This window comes from Gopherus flavomarginatus, chromosome 2 (assembly GCF_025201925.1).
Source record: "Gopherus flavomarginatus isolate rGopFla2 chromosome 2, rGopFla2.mat.asm, whole genome shotgun sequence".
In the NCBI taxonomy this organism is placed as follows: Eukaryota; Metazoa; Chordata; order Testudines; family Testudinidae; genus Gopherus; species Gopherus flavomarginatus.
The window spans coordinates 694,866-713,999 of NC_066618.1; the positions used below are offsets into that span (position 1 = coordinate 694,866).

The 19,134-nt window shown below is 53.4% G+C and overlaps 1 protein-coding gene across 3 annotated transcripts in view; it reads right to left on the reverse strand.

Annotated features, from left to right (window-relative positions):
- The window catches only part of AGAP3 (ArfGAP with GTPase domain, ankyrin repeat and PH domain 3), a 226,202-nt gene that overhangs the window by 128,014 nt on the left and 79,054 nt on the right, over positions 1–19,134 (reverse strand). For all 3 annotated transcript variants that reach the window (XM_050942486.1, XM_050942483.1, XM_050942484.1), the window contains exons 3-6: positions 18,673–18,760; positions 18,342–18,427; positions 17,051–17,192; positions 15,428–15,562 (exon numbers count right to left, since the gene is read on the reverse strand). In XM_050942486.1, the coding sequence (XP_050798443.1) occupies positions 15,428–15,562; positions 17,051–17,192; positions 18,342–18,427; positions 18,673–18,760 (451 nt within the window). The remainder of the gene's footprint in view (positions 1–15,427; positions 15,563–17,050; positions 17,193–18,341; positions 18,428–18,672; positions 18,761–19,134) is intronic.

Here is a 19,134-nt window from a genome sequence, read left to right on the forward strand (position 1 = left end):
GTAAAGGGAAATCGTGTCTTACTAATCTATTAGAGTTCTTTGAAGGGGTCAACAAACATGTGGACAAGGGGGATCCAGTGGACACAGTGTACTTAGATTTCCAGAAAGCCTTTGACAAGGCCCCTCACCAAAGACTCTTACGTAAATTAAGCTGTCATGGGATAAAAGGTATGGTCCTTTCATGGACTGAGAACTGGTTAAAAGACAGGGAACAAAGGGTAGGAATTAATGGTAAATTCTCAGAATGGAGAGGGGTAACTAGTGGTGTTCCCCAAGGGTCAGTCCTAGGACCAATCCTATTCAATTTGTTCATAAATGATCTGGAGAAAGGGGTAAACAGTGAGGTGGCAAAGTCTGCAGATGATACTAAACTGCTCAAGATAGTTAAGACCAAAGCAGATTGTGAAGAACTTCAAAAAGATCTCACAAAACTAAGTGATTGGGCAACAAAATGGCAAATGAAATTTAATGTGGATAAATGTAAAGTAATGCACATTGGAAATAATAACCCCAACTATACATACAATATGATGGGGGCTAATTTAGCTACAACAAGTCAGGAAAAAGATCTTGGCGTCATTGTGGATAGTTCTCTGAAGATGTCCACGCAGTATGCAGCGACAGTCAAAAAAGCAAACCGGATGTTAGGAATCATTAAAAAGGGGATAGAGAATAAGACTGAGAATATATTATTGCCCTTATATAAATCCATGGTACGCCCACATCTCGAATACTGTGTACAGATGTGGTCTCCTCATCTCAAAAAAAGATATTCTAGCACTAGAAAAGGTTCAGAAAAGGGCAACTAAAATGATTAGGAGTTTGGAGAGGGTCCCATACGAGGAAAGATTAAAGAGGTTAGGCCTCTTCAGCTTGGAAAAGAGGAGACTAAGGGGGGGTATGATAGAGATATATAAAATCATGAGTGATATGAAGAAAGTGGATAAGGAAAAGTTATTTACTTATTCCCATAACACAAGAACTAGGGGTCACCAAATTAAATTAATGGGTAGCAGGTTTAAAACAAATAAAAGGAAGTTCTTCATGCAGCTCACAGTCAACTTGTGGAACTCCTTGCCTGAGGAGGTGGTGAAGGCTGAGACTATAACAGTGTTTAAAAGAGAACTGGATAAATTCATGGTGGCTAAGTCCATAAATGGCTATTAGCCAGGAAGGGTAAAGAATGGTGTCCCTAGCCTCTGTTCGTCAGAGGATGGAGATGGATAGCAGCAGAGAGATCACTTGATCATTGCCTGTTAGCTTCACTCCCTCTGGGGCACCTGGCATTGGCCACTGTCGGCAGACAGATACTGGGCTAGATGGACCTTTGGTCTGACCTGGTACGGCCGTTCTTATGTTCCTGGCACTGCCCCATAAAGCACTGGCTTCAGGAGGATTGTGAAAGATCTTCTAGGAGCCCAGGTGAACTGCAGGAGAAATGGTCAAATTCCCATAATTTCTTGGGACGCCCCCATCAGTCTGTGGCACTGGCTCCGTACCCAAGCCCTGGTCTCAGAACAGGGCCAGGCTGAACCTGCAGCTGCTGAAGTTTTTTTTTTATATATATAATAATTGGAGATATACCTATCTCCTAGAACTGGAAGGGACCTTGAAAGATCATTGAGTCCAGCCCCCTGCCTTCACTAGCAGGACCAAGTACTGATTTTTTTTGCCCCAGATCCTTAAGTGGCCCCCTCAAGGATTGAACTCACAACCCTGAGTTTAGCAGACCAATGTTCAAACCACAGAGCTATCCCACCCCCACTTTGGAAAGCTGTTGCAAGGCATCTGGGGCAGCGGACGGGCTCCCGCAGGAACGGCAGAGGGTGCAGCAGCTCACAGAGCCAGCTCCTAAACTGGGCATGCCCTGAGCACACCAGCTAGCCCTGGCCTTCATCCCAGCCGCTCCTGTGATCCGCCTCAAATGCCCCGGTGGCCCCCATCCCAACCTCCACATCCTTGTCCTCCACCTGGGCACTTGGCACCTCCATCCTCCAAACTGGGAACCCTTCTCTAGACACTCCTCTACCCATGTTTAAACAAAGATAAACACAGCCCTCTCCTGTGACCCACACAGTAAGCACAGGCTCAGAACCCAGACCCCAGGCCTTCATAGTCTCTGCTGGAGCCCTGCCCATCCTGGGGAGAGCAGACAGCTCCACAGAATGCCCTGAAGGCAGACGCACATGGGAACAGGGGAAGCAGGCGCCCCGGTGAGGGGCCATGCAGAAAATACCCTGCCAGAAGCGCTCCTCTCTCCTACGTATGGGGTTCCAGCCAGTGCTCCACTGATCACAAAAGCATCAATATGGCACTGGGAGAGGTGCCCCTCAGACAGGCAGTGCAAAGCCACTGAGAGCTTCATGGGGTAAAGCCAACCTGGTCAGTGCCCTATGCTGCTGGCACCATGTCCCCTGTCACACGCCTGCTGCTAAACCAGCGGTTCTCAAACTTTTGAACTGGTGACCCCTTCCACACAGCGAGCCTCTGAGTGTGACCCCTGCCTTATACATTAAAAACACCTGTTTATATATTTAACACCATTATAAATGCTGGAGGCAAAGCAGGGTTTGGGGTAGATGGTGACAGCTCACACCCCCCCATGTGATAACCTTGTGACCCCCTGAAGAGTCCTGATCCCCAGTTTGAGAACCCCTGGGCTAAACTCTGCGCTGGCTGCAGCTCCCAGAGAGCCTGAAGATGCCACACCAAATACAGCATCGAACGGGGAGGTGTCTAACCCTCAGGTAGCCCCGAGGGTCCCTGTACCCCAACACCATGGCTGCACGCAGATGGGAAAGGCTGAGCTGCCTTCTTGGCCAGAGCTGGGAGTCCAGCCCAAATTCCCTCAATTGGAGCAGCCCGTATTACCTCTGCCATCTCTCCCAGCTGCCCCCACCCCACAAACCAACAGCACCTCCCTCTTCTCTGGGGTGAGCCTCAGGAAGCAGGTTCGCACCCAGGCTCTGCGCTCACTCCAGTGCTGGGCTGGGGCACTAAGCATGCTGGCTGGACCTGGTGATGTCGAGACACAGAGCCATGTGTAGCCAGACTACTGCAGGCACCAGAACCCCTCGCCCTCAGCCTGTCTGCAGGCAGAAGAAGAAGGGTGACGAGATGGACCCAGCAGACCCTCACCGTGCTGCGATAGTCATGCAATCCCCCGCTCAGAAGCAGTGGCCCACCCAGCCCTGGAAGCCAGTGCTCAGAGGGTGGAGTGTGACCGCAGACTGGTAGCACAGAGCTGTTGTCCGGCTGGCAGCAGAGGCTGGCCTCAGCCATGCAGCCTCAGGCCACGTGCATGTGACTATTGCTCTGCCCATGAGCCCACCCAATTGTTCCTGGACAACTGGGCACTGGCTTGTGGTCAGACCTCCACCATGGGTGCTGTTGTCACGTCTGTTTCCATGCACTACACGGAATGCTGCAATGGAGGGGGCATGCAATGGAGGGGGCCAATTTACCAGCACGTACCGAGGGACAGAAACAGCTGGAGCCGTCTGCTCCCACACCCCACCTCCAGCAAGCCCAGGAGGCTCCACGCCAGCCTTGGTGGCAGGTCTCTGGTCTCCTCAAGAGCTGGTAGAGGAAGACACTTCACACCACGTAACACTGACCCTGGGGTACCTGGCACACACACTTTTGCCCAGGCTCCTGAGTCCTCTCCCAAGCTGCACAGAGTGTTGGCGATTCTGCTAGGCAGCAAGTAAGGGCAGAGTGGGCTGGGGTTTGACTGGGAGAGACTGAGGACGTGGCAGTCCCTGATGGCCCACGCTGACAGCTCTGGGGTGGAGCCGCACCACGGCATGAGGCAGCAGCAAGATGGACACTATCCACAGCTGGACAGAAGAGCTGCAGCTGGGCGCAGCCTGCATCAGAAATGCTCCGTGAGCACAGGTTCCAACGGAGGGGGAAGGAGGACGACTCATTGAGCTAGTGCTGGCTTGTCATTTCCTGTTCCGCCGCGGGGGGGTTTCTACATCTGTATTAGTTATTCCACTGCTTTTGTTTGCATTGTGAGGGGTTTTCATGGAGCAGAGAGCCCTACGTGCGCTGATGGGGCAGGAATTATTAGCGACTGTAGCTACAGGCACCGTGAGGGACTTTGGGTGGCGAGTTTGCACTTTGGCCGGATGGCCGTTTTCCTCCTGGTGGGTTTGGATTTGCATTGGTTGCGGTGAGGGAGCCCAGTCCGACTGATGTGCTGCCTATGCAGAGACCTTCGGCAGAAATTCCTTCATTAAACGAGCATAAACACGCAGGAGAGCAGTGAAATCCAATGCAGGGAACATGCACCTGAACCAAGGGCAGCAGGGCCATGACGCGTGTGCCTTGAGGAGTCTCGTTTTCTTTGCCACCATCACAGGAAGGAAGGAGCTGGCAGGTGAAGGACCTGCCCTGAATAACCAGGTGGTGCAGAAACCAGCTGCTGTGTCTGCCATCCTCTCCCTGGAACCATGGCGCCCAGAGCTCATTTGCCTATTCTGCCATCAGCTCTTGTCCTGACTCTCTCCTGCTCAAGATGGAGTGTTGACTCCGAATCCCTCTGAGGAACAGATTCTCTCCTGGCCCCTGGTGTGTGTAGTTGCTCTGACACTTGGATCCCGCAGGCCTGATCCACCACCTGCTCTGGGTGCTGCAGGGGGTGTACGGGTCACTACAAGGAATAAGAAGTGAACGGGATAATCGCCATAGCGATGGCACTTCCACCCTTGGACTACCAAGGAACGTCAAGCCCAGCGCCTCCCCTGCATCCTACAGCGGCAAGTCGCAAACTCTGCAGTGAGGCAGGGGAGGGGCAGGTATGGACAAGTGTGGGGGGCGCGCTTACAGCTTGCAGGGGAAGAGCTCCCTTCAGAACAGCTGGCTGTGGCGGGTATTAGCCAGGGCTTCAGGAATCCTGCAACAGCAGGGTGACTAAAATCAGTGGGACTCTCCTCTGGGGGTTTCATGGGAGGAGACAAGAAGCGGCCCAGAGACTTCAGCTCCAGCCAACAGTCCCAAAGAGATTAGACAGGCAGGGAACAGGCAAACATTATCTGCTGCCCACAGAGAACCTTTTCACTCCCCAGAGCAGAGGGCTTTCTGCATGCCATCTGCACTTCCGCTGGGCACAGTAGGTCTGAAATCCTGCCCTGAGATTCAGGCCAGGAGGCAGCGCGATTCCAGAGCAAGAGGCAGGATCAGACCATCTCCTTGAGACAGCAGGGCTCAGGGTACCAGTAGGAAAAATGAAGGCTCCCATAAGAGATTTGGGAGGGCCTAGCCCAGGCTGGAGCAACCAGCATGACTCGAGCTCTGGCAGTGGGGAGACGCTCCAGCCTAGCACGGCCATGGGATGGCGTCTCTGAGGCAGAGCATAGAGGGGTCCTCCACTTCTTTAACAGCAGATCCACCGGGGCCTGTTTCAAGCAGGATTCCTGTCCCTGTCATAGATACTGCATCTGGGCTCCTCACAATCTCTAGGGTATTTATCATCACAGTGCCCCTGTGAGGGGTGGCAGGGCTGTTACCCCATTTTGCAGTTGGAAACTAGGGCAGAGAGCGAGAGACCCAAGGGCGTGTCTACATGGGATGTCACTGTGTGGCCAGCTAGGGTGCTGCAGATTCATGCTCTGGCTTGTTGCACAGTAATGCCCCGTGCAGAGAAGAAGCCCCACATGACATGGCCAGGATCACAAAGGATGTTGCTGTGGAGCAGGAACTGAACCCAGGTCTCCAACCACCAGGCCCAGCCTTCCTCCCCATGCCCACGGCTGTCTCTAGTGCTCTCTTTTCTGGCTGGATGACGAGCCAAGCACCAGTTCCACAGACCCATTCCCACCTGACAGGTCTGGGAATACGAACTTGTTTGGTGATGGAATAGGAAGCATTCACGTGTGATTGGGCAACACAACATCACATCTCCTGAGCAGCAGTACAGACGATTTTTCAACCCATCTCCCAGCTCTTGGTTCCAGATGCTGCTGCAGAACATGGTCCCCAAACATCTCACCGCCACGAGCTGTCCGCTCTGGGGAACCAGCCAAAGCCTCGGTGATGATCCCACGAAGGGGCTCAGAGAACTCAGCTGCACTCTCTTCAGCCCAGCGTCCAGGAGCGCCCACCAAGAGGGGGCCAGGGAGCACTGCCTTGTCATCTGCACCGAGTGTGAATCCTGCTGCCAGCCAGGGCTGTCGCAGCCTCATTTGCAGCTACACCAATGTCTGTGTGAAGAGACCAAATGTCCCTTAGTCCCAGGCAGACTCCACTGATCTCCGAGGATCCTATCTCAGGAGAAGGGTAACTGGTAAACATCTCTGGAATAAATGCCTTGGCCTGGCCTGACCCCTTGATGTGGGGGAGAGTGGACTTGTCTCGAATCCAGAGACCAAGGGCCTGGAATACCTTGAATGATTCCTTGAATGCCGGGGAGAACGGGGACAAACTAGCCAATTGTCTAGCGATAGGAACCTCTCGACACCCGAGATGGACATGAGCCACTCCCAGGCATTTGGTGAGTCCCCTTGGTACAGCCCCTTGCACTAAGAACAGACGCTGTCCCTCCGCAGAGAGAGGCGTCATTCTGACAGCCACACAGATGCAGGCATCGCTACACAGAGAGCTCCAAGCCAGTTTAGAGGGGACAGGACAACATATGGAACTTCCCAGGAAGCTAGGTTTCAGAGTGGTAGCTGTGTTAGTCTGTATCAGCAAAAACAACGAGGAGTCCTTGTGGCACCTTAGAGACTAACACATTTATTTGGGCATAAGCTTTCGTGGGCTAAAACCCACTTCATCAGATGCATGGAGTGAAAAATACAGTAAGCACTATCAAGTATCAGAGAGGTAGCCGTGTTAGTCTGGATCTGTAAAAGCGACAAAGAGTCCTGTGGCACCTTATAGACTAACAGACGTATTGGAGCATGAGCTTTTGTGGGTGAATGCCCACTTCGTCAGATGCATGTAGTGGAAGTTGCATGTGACAAAGTGGGTATTCACCCAGGAAAGCTTATGCTCCAATACGTCTGCTAGTCTATAAGATGCCACACGACTCTGTCGCTCAGTAAGCAGCATTATTACAGCACATGAAAAGATGGGAGTTGCCTTACCAAGTGGCAGTCATCATTTTATAGACCTCTATCATATCCCGCCTTTTCCAAGCTGAAAAGTCCCAGTCTTATTAATCTCTCATGCAGCAGCTGTTCCATACCCCTAATCATTTTATTGCCCTTTTCAAGTCCAATATATCTTTTTTGAGATGGGGTGACCAAATCTAGAGGGGAGGGCTAACTCAGTGGTTTCAGCATTGGCCTGCTAAACCCAGGGGTGTGAGTTCAGTTCTTGAGGGAGTCACTTAGGGATCTGGGGCAAAATCAGTACTCAGTCCAGGCAGGGGGCTGGATTTAATGACCTTTCAGGGTCCCTTCCAGCTCTATGAGATAAGTGTATATCTCCATACATCTGCACACAGTATTCAAAAAGTGGGGGTACCATGGATTTATATAGTGGCAACATGATATTTACTGTCTTATTATCTATCCCTTTCTTAATGATTCCCAACATTCTGTTCGCTTTTTTGACTGTCGCTGCACATTGAGTGGATGTTTTCAGAGAACTATCCACAATGATGCCAAGATCTTTCTGGAATGGTAACAGCTAATTTAGACCCTATCATTTTGTATGTATAGTTGGGATTATGTTTTCCAATGTACATCACTTTACATTTATCAACACTGAATTTCATCTGCCATTTTGTTGCCCAGTCACCCACTTTTGTGAGATCCTTTGGTAGCTCTTCGCAGTCTGCTTTGGACTTAACTATCTTGAATAATTTTGGATCATCTGCAATTTTTGCCACCTCACTGTTTACCCCTTTTTCCAGATTATTTATGACTATGTTGAATAGGACTGGTCCCAATACAGACCCTGACCATTTATACCTACCTTCTGTTTCGTCTCTTTTAACCAGTTACTGATCCATGAGAGGACCATCCCTCTTCACATGCCTCCTTATTTGGCTTAAGAGCCTTTGGTGAGGGACCTTGTCAAAGGCTTTCTGAAAATCTAAGTACACTATGTCCACTGGATCCCCCTTGTCCATATGTTTGTTGACCCCTTCAGAGAACTCTAATAGATTAGTAAGACACGATTACCCTTTACAAAAGACATGTTGACTCTTCCTTAACAAATTATGATCATCTATGTGCCTGGAATTTTGTTCTTTACTATAGTTTCACCCAAGTTGCCCGGTACTGAAGTCAGGCTTACCGGCCTGTAATTGCTGGGGGTCACCTATGGAGCCTTTTTTAAAAATTGGCATCACATTAGCTATCCTCCAGTCATTTGATACAGAAGCTGATTTAAATTATCTGCAGTCATACAATCATAGAATGTCAGGGTTGGAAGAGACCTCAGGAGGTCATCAAGTCCAATCACTGCTCAACGCAGGACCAATTCCCAACTAAATCATCCCAGCCAGGCCTTAAAAAATTCCACCACCTCCCTAGGGAACCCATTCCAGTGCTTCACTACACTCCTAGTGAAAAAGTTTTTCCTAATATCTAACCTAGACCTCCCCCACTGCAACTTGAGACCATTGCTCCTTTTTCTGTCACCTACCACCACTGAGACCTGCCGAGCTCCATCCCCTTTGGAACCTCCCTTCATGTAGTTGAAGGCTGCTATCAAATCCCCCCTCTTCTGCAGACTAAACAATTTCACATTCAAGTTCCTTCAGAACTCTTGGGTTAATACCATCTGGTCCTGGTAGCTTATTACTATTTAGTTTATCAATTTGTTCCAAAACCTCCTCTAGTGACACCTCAATCTGGGACACCTCTTCAGATTTGTTACCTAACAAGAATGGCTCAGGTTTGGGAATCTCCCTCACATCCTCAATAGTGAAGACTGATGCAAAGAATTCATGTAGTTTCTCTGCAATGGCCTTGTCATCCTTGAGTGCTCCTTTAGCATCTTGATCATCCAGTGGCCCCCCTGGTGGTTTAGCAGGCTTCCTGCTTCTCATGAACTTAAAAAAAAATTGCTATTACTTTTTAAGTCTTTGACTAGCTGTTCTTCACATTTTTTTTTGGCCTTCCTAATATTATTTTTATACTTCATTTGCCAGTGTTTATGCTCCTTTCTATTTGCCTCACTAGGATTTAACTTCCACTTTTTAAAGGATGCCTTTTTGCCTCTCACTGCTTCTTTTACTCTGTTTTTTAGCCACAGTGGTGTTTTTTTGGTTCTCTTACTATGTTTTTCAAATTGGGGTATACAATGATGTTGAGCCTCTATTATGCTATCTTTAAAAAGTTTCCATGCAGCTTGCAGGGATTTCACTTCTTGCGCTGTACCTTTTAATTTGTTTAACTAAATTCCTCATTTTGTGTGTAGTTCCCCTTGCTGAAATTAAATGTTACAGTGTTGGGCTGCTGTGGTGTTTTTCCTGGCACAGGGATGTTAAATTTAGTTATACTATGGTCACTATTACCAAGGGGTCCAGCTACATTCACCTCTTGGACCCGATCCTGTGCTCCACTTAGGACTACATCAAGAATTGCCTCTCCTCTGGGGGGTTCCAGGACTGGCTGCTCCAAGAAGGAGTCATTTAAGCTGTCAACAAACTTTATCTCTGCATCCCAGCCTGAGGTGACATGTGCCCAGTCAATATGAGGATAACTGAAATCCCCCCTTATTGTTATTGAGTTTTTTATTTTAATAGCCTCTCTAATCTCCCTGAGCATTTCACACTCACAGTCACTATCACCATCCTGATCAGATGGTCTTATGTACTTATGTTCTTATGACAGCGGAGAGAGAACCAGGAGAACTGAATGGGGTCGAGTGGGGAGGGGCTGAGCAGTAATGGGTGGGGAGCAGGGACTAGAAGGACATGGGGACAGAGACACTGCTGCGCTCTCAGACAAGATCCTAACCGCTCCTTTAGACATCACTAAAGGGAACATTCATTCAAAACTCTCCCCGAGCCAGCAGCATCGGGCCCCAGAGCACACGCTGCTTACCTGCGTTAGCGGGCTCCTCCTGCCAAACTGGCTTGGTCACTGTCTCTGCTACTGTGTCCAGATCCTGAGACTCACTGATCAGATCCTGGCATCCCAGCAATATCTCAACAGCACCCTTGTCCCTGCACTCCCTGTTTCACAGACCCAGCACTCTTCCCTCATTCCCGGTCTATGGCCACAGCAGCGGGTGAAGCCTGCGTGCTGTCCCGCTGCATCTCAGGCTGGCAGAAAGACGAACACTGAGAATTCATTCCAAAACTTCAGAGAGCTGAGGGGTCCCACTGCTTCGCCCCTCCTATCCCGACCCTAACACACCAGAACCCACATCCCTTCCCTTCTCCACAGCTCTCCAGAGCCCAGAGCAGAGCAGAGTGAATTCAGCACAGCCCATCACCCGTTCATAGAGATATACCTGCCTCCTAGAACTGGAAGGGACCCTTAAAGGTCATTGAGTCTAGCCCCCTGCCTTCACTAGCAGGACCTGCACATCTGCTACCACTAGCAGCACGCTCAAAGGAAGGCCTCCGAGACATGCCAGCAACAGAAGTAGAAGGGAATAATCATCATTCAGGATGCTGATGCTGGCAAAATGGTGACAAACACAGAGCTCCATGGCACCTGCAGTGCTACTGCACAAGAAGGAGGCCGTAGAACACTTGATCCCTGTACAGCAGAGTGAAGAAAGCAGACCAGACAGGTCACAGACTCATAACATTTAAGGGACCATCAGATCATCTGACCTCCTGTGTCTGACAGATCATTCAGTTTCACCCAGTGACCCCTGCACTGAACCCAGTCACTGGCGCTTAGATAAAGCATCTTCCAGAAAGGCCCTTAGTCTGGACCGAGAGACACCTGGAAATGGAGAACTCACCCCTTCCCCGGGGAGTTTGTTGCAGTGGTTAATCACACTGTTAAAAACGTGCAGCTCATTTCTGGTTCGAATGTGTCGGGTTTCAGCTTCCAGCCAGTGTTCTGCCTGTCTCCACTAGAGCACAGAGCCCTCTGGTGCCCAGGTATGCCTGCACTGCAGTCACGTCACCTCTCAGTCGTCTTTGTGAGAAGCTACACAAATCGAGCTCCTGGAGCCTCTCCCCGCCAGGCATTTTCTCCAGCCTGTGAATCATTTCTCTCTCTTTTCTGAACCCTCTCCAGCTTTTCAACTTCCTTTTGAAAATGCAAACACCAGAACTGGCTGCCGTGTTCAGGATCGGACTCACCAGCTGTGCACAGAGGTAACATCACTTCCCTACTCCTATTCCTGTTTACACATGCAAAGATCACACTAACACTTTTGCCTTAGCATCACACTGGAAACTCACAGACTAAGTCCAGAAGAGACCTCATCATCACCTAGTCTGATCTCCTCCAACACCAATCTTCATGTTGTCCACACAGTAATTCTCTATGGATTTCCAGGTTGCTGGTTAAAATGCTGACTGGCATTGGGCCAAGTACCAATCCCTGTGGACCCCAACACTCAATGGTGACTCTCTATTAATAACTACATTTTAACTCTTAATCCATCTGATCTGCGCTTCACTGATACCGGATACTGCTGATATTTTAATCAGAAAGTTGCGTGGTGGGCTGTAATGATTGGGCCTAGAAATTAATCCTCATTGTAAATTCAACTGTAAGAAGTGACTGAAAGTTCATAAAATGTCACAACAAGCTGCAACAACAAATTTTGTGGGAAAAGGTACAAAGGGGAGAGAGAAAAACTGAATTAGCCCAAACAAAAAGACCTGCTGACATAAGTCAAGGACTGTCTTAAAAACATGTCTGGTAAACAAGACGTGTGAGACTGAAAATCAATTAACCAAAACTGGCATGTCGGCAGTTAGGCCCAGCTGATGGGCTAGTCCACCCACCACTCCCTTTTCAGGCCCTTAATGAAAGAGACTTTGGGGGGAAAATTGGCAACTGGAGCACGCTTCATCCTCATGACTGCCTCCCCCATCCCCTGTGGGACCCTGGACCTTCTTCGTTCTAATCCTGAGAGGTGTGCTGGCCGCACTGGGCCACAGAGAGGGAGCCGGACAACACCAGCGCCAGCTATTCCCGAATGCCACCTGCAATGTGAGACTCCGGCTCTCTCCCCATCCCCCACGTCTCCTTCCCCTTTCCAACCTCACTCCTCCTCTTTCCTAACCCTCTCCTTTTTCCTTCTAACAGGAGCCCAGCTTAGCTGGCCAAAACGGGGTATTCTGCAACACGGCCGAAAGCCTGAGACCCAAAAGAGGCAGCTAAAAGCAACGGCCTGACAGCCTGTTGCTGGTGCAAGTTTGCCAGGCCCCAGAGTGGCTGATCAGCCAAGCGCTGGCCCCCGTTTCTCCAGCAGGGGGAGGGGGCAAGTGAAAGTTGACAACCCACACAGAAGCTGCATTTTCTCCATTTTCTTTTCTCTCCCCTTTCGTGTGCGTTTGGCTTATTTTGCCTTCTGCGAAATGGGATCAGACTTTAGCAGTAACAACCGCTCTAGCTCATCCATCTAATTATGTCTGTGTGCCGTTACTATCACCTGTGATACCCCTCAAACAAGGGGGGGTCCTTCTAAAATCTCTCCCCAGCTAAGGGAAAGTGAGAAGGAATGTTGTTAAAATGAGAGCCTGATTTAATACTTAACCTTTCCAGCACTGCAACTGTTATTCCTTCTGTTCTGTGGCTTTAATACCAGGTTAACAAGAGTGCTTAGAGGAGTGTTTGCCACAGAGCTAAGCAGGCTGTGGTCCCTGGATACCAAACCTCAAACCTTGTTTAAAACTGTTTAATGTTGGACAGTGACTGGGTCATGCTTACACCTTACATCGTGTCCCTGGCCTCTGTTTGCCAGAAGCTGGGAATGGGCGACAGGGGATGGATCACTTGATGATTCCCTGTTCTGTTCATTCCCTCTGGGGCACCTGGCATTGGCCAATGTCAGAAGACCTGATACTGGGCTGGATGGACCTTTGGGCTGACCCAGTATGGCCGCCCTTATGTTCGGGGCACACAGTCCATCTAAATCAATACGAGGTACTGGGGGCTGCTCCACATGGAGCCGTGGTGTGTGGCAGGCTGGGGTGTAACTCTAAAGCACACTAGGCTGATGCACACTCACTGGCCAAGCAGGCCCTCCTGCTGTGCACTAATGGCGCCATAGTGCACTCTGACCTACCGCTGGGTGAGCACGAGGACCGACAGTGCGCTGTGCGGCAGGCCAGGTGGCTCTAGATTTACGTCCCAGCTTGCCGCGCACTAAGGGAGCTCTCTACACATGCAGTACGATACAGGGCACTGTCTACACCAATACAGCTGCGCCGCTTCCGTGCAGCTGGTGAAAACACTCGATGTCGACAGGAGAGAGCTCCTGTCGCTATAACAAAACCACCTCTGTAGGCGGCAGAAGCTGTGTTGGGGAGACGCTCTCTTGCTGACATACTGCTGTGCACACCAGCGCGCTTGGGGGTGTAACTCATGTCGCTCAGGGGCTGGTTTATTCACACCCCTGAGTGACATCAGTTATGCCAGCGTCGGCTATGTCTACACTAGTCTCCATGTGGACAAGCCCTAAGCCCTGCTCGACGCTCCCCACTGATGTCAGTAGAGCTACACCACAAGGTACTTATCGCTAGATCGATGGGAGAGCTTCTCCTGCCAACCCAGCTACCGCCTCTTGGGGAGGTGGGATACCTACGCCACAGGAGAAGCTCCCTCACCCATCGGCGTAGGAGCATCTTCACTAGGAGCGACAGGGCGGAGCTGCACCAGGGCAGCTCTGTAAGTGGAGACAAAGCCTTATGTCAAACACCTTGCAAACTCCACGTCTAGTACATACACAATCACCTTTATCAAGCAAACCTGGAATCTCCTCCTAGCAGGACACCAGCTGTGTTTGAGAAGACCTATTTTCCATAAACCCATCTCGACCGGCATTATGATATTCCTGTCCTTCAGTTTATCCCCAGAATCCTGTCTCACTTTCCCAGGACGGGTGCCAGGCTAATGGGCCCATATCATCCCTCTTGCCTTCACCCAGAAGCAAGGCTGAGGGTAACACTGGGGAGTCCCTTGCAAGTGCACAAATTGGTAGTGTCTGGTAAATTCAGTTCGCTAGTTCCCATAATCTCCCAGAACACACATTGCCCAGGCCCACTTCCCTGTGTCTCATCAGACGATCCTTTATCCATGTTTAATCCAGGTCTCCACTACATCCTAAATGTCCAGACCTCCTCTTGATAGCAGCTCTGGATCCCAGTCATTTTAGAGCCATCACTTCTGCCACCCCCTGCTGGTTTATCTGTGTCCATATCGTGCTCTCTCTAGCTCAACCCATCCCGCTTACCTGGGATGACCCCTCGGTAGGAAGTCATTAGCCTAATGACAGCAAAGCAGTGCGGTCAGGAGCAGGGGCAGTGGGAGGGAGGGGATGTCAGCAACCCCCAGGAGGTCCTAAAGCACTGAACACTTTATTATAATCTAAAGCCAAGAAAATCTGGCTCCTCCACTCCCTGCACCCCCAGCCTGTCAAGACCAAGTTTTCCCTGCCAGCCTTCCAATACCAGGGTTATCACTGCTACACTTTCTTCTCTTACTTCAGTGGGTCCTGTCACCCAGAAGGTGAATCCCCGAACCCTCAGCTCTCGGATAGCCCTTTCCCTGGAGCCCAAGGGGCTTTGCAGAGGGGGAGCAGGATCATTACCTAGCTTACAAAAGGGGAAGGACTCAGTGACAGAGTCAGCCGGGGCCCTGCCCACTAGACCACTCTTCCCTCTTCTAGGACCATGAGAGGAAGAAATCACGCCCGGCCGCAGTGGATTGCATTGCACCCTTGTGTTCCTTCACTTCCACTCCAGCTGCCCCTTGCTCCAACCTGCCCCTCCCTTGTCAGCAGTGCACTGTCCTTTCCAAACCTCCTTCCATGCCCCTTCCTCTGTGAGCACAGTTCTTCTCCTCCTCCTCCTCCCATTCCCCTGCACGCAGCTCCAATCCATCCGGCCACACAGCCCCTGCCAAGCTTGCCCTGGAGAGACGGGGTGGGAAGGGAGAGCAGTGTGTGCAGCGTCTCTCCCAAGGAAGGCTCCGGCTGCAAGCCCCTGGAGCCCCCTGCTCTGTGCAAGCGAAAGCAGCAGCGTTTCTATCCCAGCTGTTCCCATGCTCTGTTCCCTTTCTCGGGGCAGCTGCACCAGCCAGCAGTTCGGCTGTTCCCCTCCCCATAGCACGTCTAGATACAAAGGATTCAACTGGATTTCCTCTGCCTCCCAGTACATTTGCAATTGCCCGTTTCTCTGGCTGTGCAATCCCTTTGGCTCACACAGGCCCCTTGGGGGAGCCAAGCACTCCAGCGAGCCAGTTGCAGGTATCTGGGGCTGCAGGTGCCAGAGCACCGTATCTGCGGGAGAGCGAGGGGGTAGGGCCGGGCGCTGCGCTGCAGTTACCATCTTGGAAGACTCTCTCGACGTTCAGGCCATAGGTGGCACAGGTCTCATAGTACGTGCAGCGCTTCAAATCGTTGGAGAGTTTGCGGGCCCGGGAGTCATCGATGACACGGGGATTTGTGGCACTGATCGCGTCTGGAACCCAAAGAGAGGAAGAGATAGAAGACAAGTCTGCACACCCCCATCCCACCCTGGAGCCCCCCAAGATACCAGAGTCCCACAGCACATTCCCGGAGTCCCTCCAGCCCCATCCAGGGCTGGGATAACCAGCCCCAAAGCCCAAGCCCCTTCTGTCCCGGCTGAGATAGGCAGCTTCCACAGCACGTCACTGGAAACATGGCAGCCCTCATCCTCCCCACCAGCCCTGCCTCCAGATCCCCCAGTTCCACAACCCACGCCGGGGGTCCGAGGACTTGGGTCAGGAAGGTACCGTCCCCAGCTGCAGACACCACTGACGATTCTCTGCTAGCTTTAATTCCTTGTAGCCCAATCCTAGGAATTTCTCAATCCCCACTCAAGCACTGGAGCTCTGGCTACAGCACCCCCACTGCCACTCCCATGCGCAGAACAACCTCCCCGGCCCCTGGCAATCCCACTCCCCCCAGCCCCTGCCATTCTGTCTACAATCACAGGCACACATCAAGGTTTCAGAAGTCCCGGAGCTCAGGCTGTCCATGCCGAAGTCCCTCGCCCCTCCCGCCTTCATCCCCTGCCTGCATGAGTGTTGGTTAATAAGCGTAGGACCCGTGCAAGGCCGGACTGGGCCTCGTGGCCGCATGAGGCACCCTGCCTGAGGCAGAGGCAGTAATGCTAACGCCAGCGCTAGGCCTTTGCAGTCAGAGAGGTGTTGCTACCACCAAGGCTTGAGAGCCCAAGCCGCAGCCTGAGCCACCAGGCCCACAGGCTTCCTGGAGACCTGCGAGTTCCAGGCCGGCTGCCAGGCTGGGATGCTGGCTGCCAGCTGCAGGCTAGCGCGGACACACCCCAGGCTCCTTGTTTGCCCCCTTCTGCTGCAGGATGGCCAGCTTCTGCCTTGTGCCCCTGATTCTGACCCAAGGGAAAGCTCCTCCTGGCTGAAATCCCCTGGCCTGTCCCACCCACGGGAGCCCCCATGCAGCCAGTCACCTTCCCTCAAGCCCACTGTGCCAGCCTGGGCAGGTCTGTCCGACCCATCTCCTCCTCTGCATCTGGCACTGGCAGGACCTGGACAAGTTTCCCCACACCCACCGTCTTCAGTCTCTGCCCAGGGCCCCGAGAGATTCATACGTCCATCACCGGCCTTTACTGGCGCTGAGATCCTTGGTGAACCCCTAAGTCCCCCTCTCCACCCTCTGCCCGACTCCAACCTACTGCAGGGGGGTGCCAGGATGTCTCGGGGGGCCCAGAGCCAGAGTGGGGAAGGTGCTGGACACCTCAGGGTGCCTGCAGGGGAGGGAGAGGCAGCAGCTGGCACCGTGTGGCCTGGTGTTTGATGTTCTCGGCAGGGCTCACCATCCCAGTGCAGGACAGGCTGGGTCGGGGGAGCGACTGGCCCCACACGGAGTCCCTGTGAGCCCCTTACAGGCCCGGCCAGCCCTGGCACCCCAGGGTGTCCCGGCAGCACTCGCCCTAGGTCCCTCTCACCTTGCGTCCCCACCAGGACCATGGGCACCTCGGCCGTGCTGCGGTAGCTGCAGAGCCGCAGGAAGTAGTTATACACTGTCTGGAAGCTGATCTCGTCCTCCAGGCTGAAGACAAACACCACAGCGTCCACCCAGGCGGCAAACTGGGGAGACACCAACCATCAGCCCAGCACCTGCCCCATCGAGCCCCTGTCCCGCTCCCTGCTCCCCTGCACCTGCCTCATTGAGCCTCTGCAGCCCTGCGCCTGCCCCACTGAGCCCCCACCCTGCTCCCTGCAGCCCTGAGCCTGCCCCACCGAGCCCCATCCTGATCCCTGCAGCCCTGAGCCTGCCCCATCGAGCCCCCACCCCGCTCTCTGCAGCCCTGAGCCTGCCCCATCGAGCCCCCACCCCGCTCTCTGCAGCCCTGAGCCTGCCCCACCGAGCCCCACCCTGATCCCTGCAGCCCTGAGCCTGCCCCACCGAGCCCCACCCTGATCCCTGCAGCCCAGCGCTTGCCTCACTGAGCCCCCACCCCGCTCCCTGCAGCCCTGAGCCTGCCCCACCGAGCCCCACCCCGATCCCTGCAGCCCTGAGCCTGCCCCACCGAGCCCCCACCCCGATCCCTGCAGCCCTGAGCCCGCCCCACCGAGCCCCACCCTGATCCCTGCAGCCCTGAGCCTGCCCCACCGAGCCCCCACCCTGATCCCTGCAGCCCAGCGCCCCCTGCTAAGTCCCCTCCCCGATCCCTGCACTCCTGTGCCTGCCCCATTGAGCCCCTGCAGACCACTACCTGCCCCACTGAGCCCCTGCCCCGCTCCCCTGCACCTGCCTCACTGAGCCCCTGCAGCCCAGCGCCTGCCCCACCGAGCCCCACCCCGCTCCCTGCAGCCCTTAGCCTGCCCCACCGAGCCCCATCCTGATCCCTGCAGCCCTGAGCCTGCCCCACCGAGCCCCACCCTGATCCCTGCAGCCCAGCGCCCCCTGCTGAGCCCCTGCCCCACTCCCTGCACCTGCCTCACCGAGCCCCAACCCCGCTCCCTGCAGCCCAGCGGCCCTCACACCACACTGGGGTCAGCACTGACTGAGGGGAGTGCACCCTCTGCTGAGCCCCACCCTGCTCCCTTTTAAGCGTTTCCTGGTCTCCCATCCAGCCCTGCTGTGAGATCCAAATCCCTGACGCCTCCAGGAGAGGACCTTGTCCCGGACTGACGGCCAGGCCAGCGGCCTCCTCTCCTTCCCTAGGAGCTCACGGCTCCTTGCACTGGGCTCTCAAGGGGCAGGATTAGTGAAGGGGAGAGGGGGGCTCTTACCTGGAGCTCGGGGGGGCCCCCTTCATCTCGAATCAGCAGCAGGTAACTCTGACCATCCACTACGATCTCCTTCTTAAACCGGCCACCTGGGGACAAGGCAAAGCAGCACACTGAGCCTGGGGTGGGGAGTGAATGAGGGCGCACACCTCCAGGGACACACCCGACGAGAGGCAGCTGGGTGGGCAGGCGCCTGGAGCAGCTGTGAGGCTGGCACTGCACACAGAGATGTCTAGCAGGGGGGTCCCCTCTTGAGCCAGGGACTAGAGTCAGAGCCCATCCTGCCCTGCCGAGCTCAGCATGGGGCCAGCCCCCAGGAGGGCGAGGCCCTTACCTTCTGGGGACTCCTCCTGCACGTATGTGCCAGTCAGGTAGCGATGCACCAGGGCCGACTTGCCGCTCGACAGGTTCCCCACGATGCCCTGCAACACAAAGGTGTGTGAAAGCACCCTGCCCCCTCCGAGCTAATATCACCAGAGGGCCCGGCCGATCGACATGGGGCCAGCACTGGCCAACTGAGAGGACTGTGATGAACTAGGAATGTTCTTAATGTTTTCTCTGAACACTGTGTTGGTGCCTCAGTGTCCCCATGGCAGTTCTTAAGTATCTGGCAGAGCAAGGGCCAGTGCACCTAAATGCCTGGCACTCTGACTCCTAGCAACTGATGGCCTGGGCCCCTCCCCTGCAAAGGTGCCAGCTGAAGGTGTTGGAGACAAAGAGATCAGGTGACCTCCTGGCCCGGGAAAGGGGCTGAGCAGAAAGGAGGGGCTGGAGGGGGGTTCAGTCTGGAGCTGGC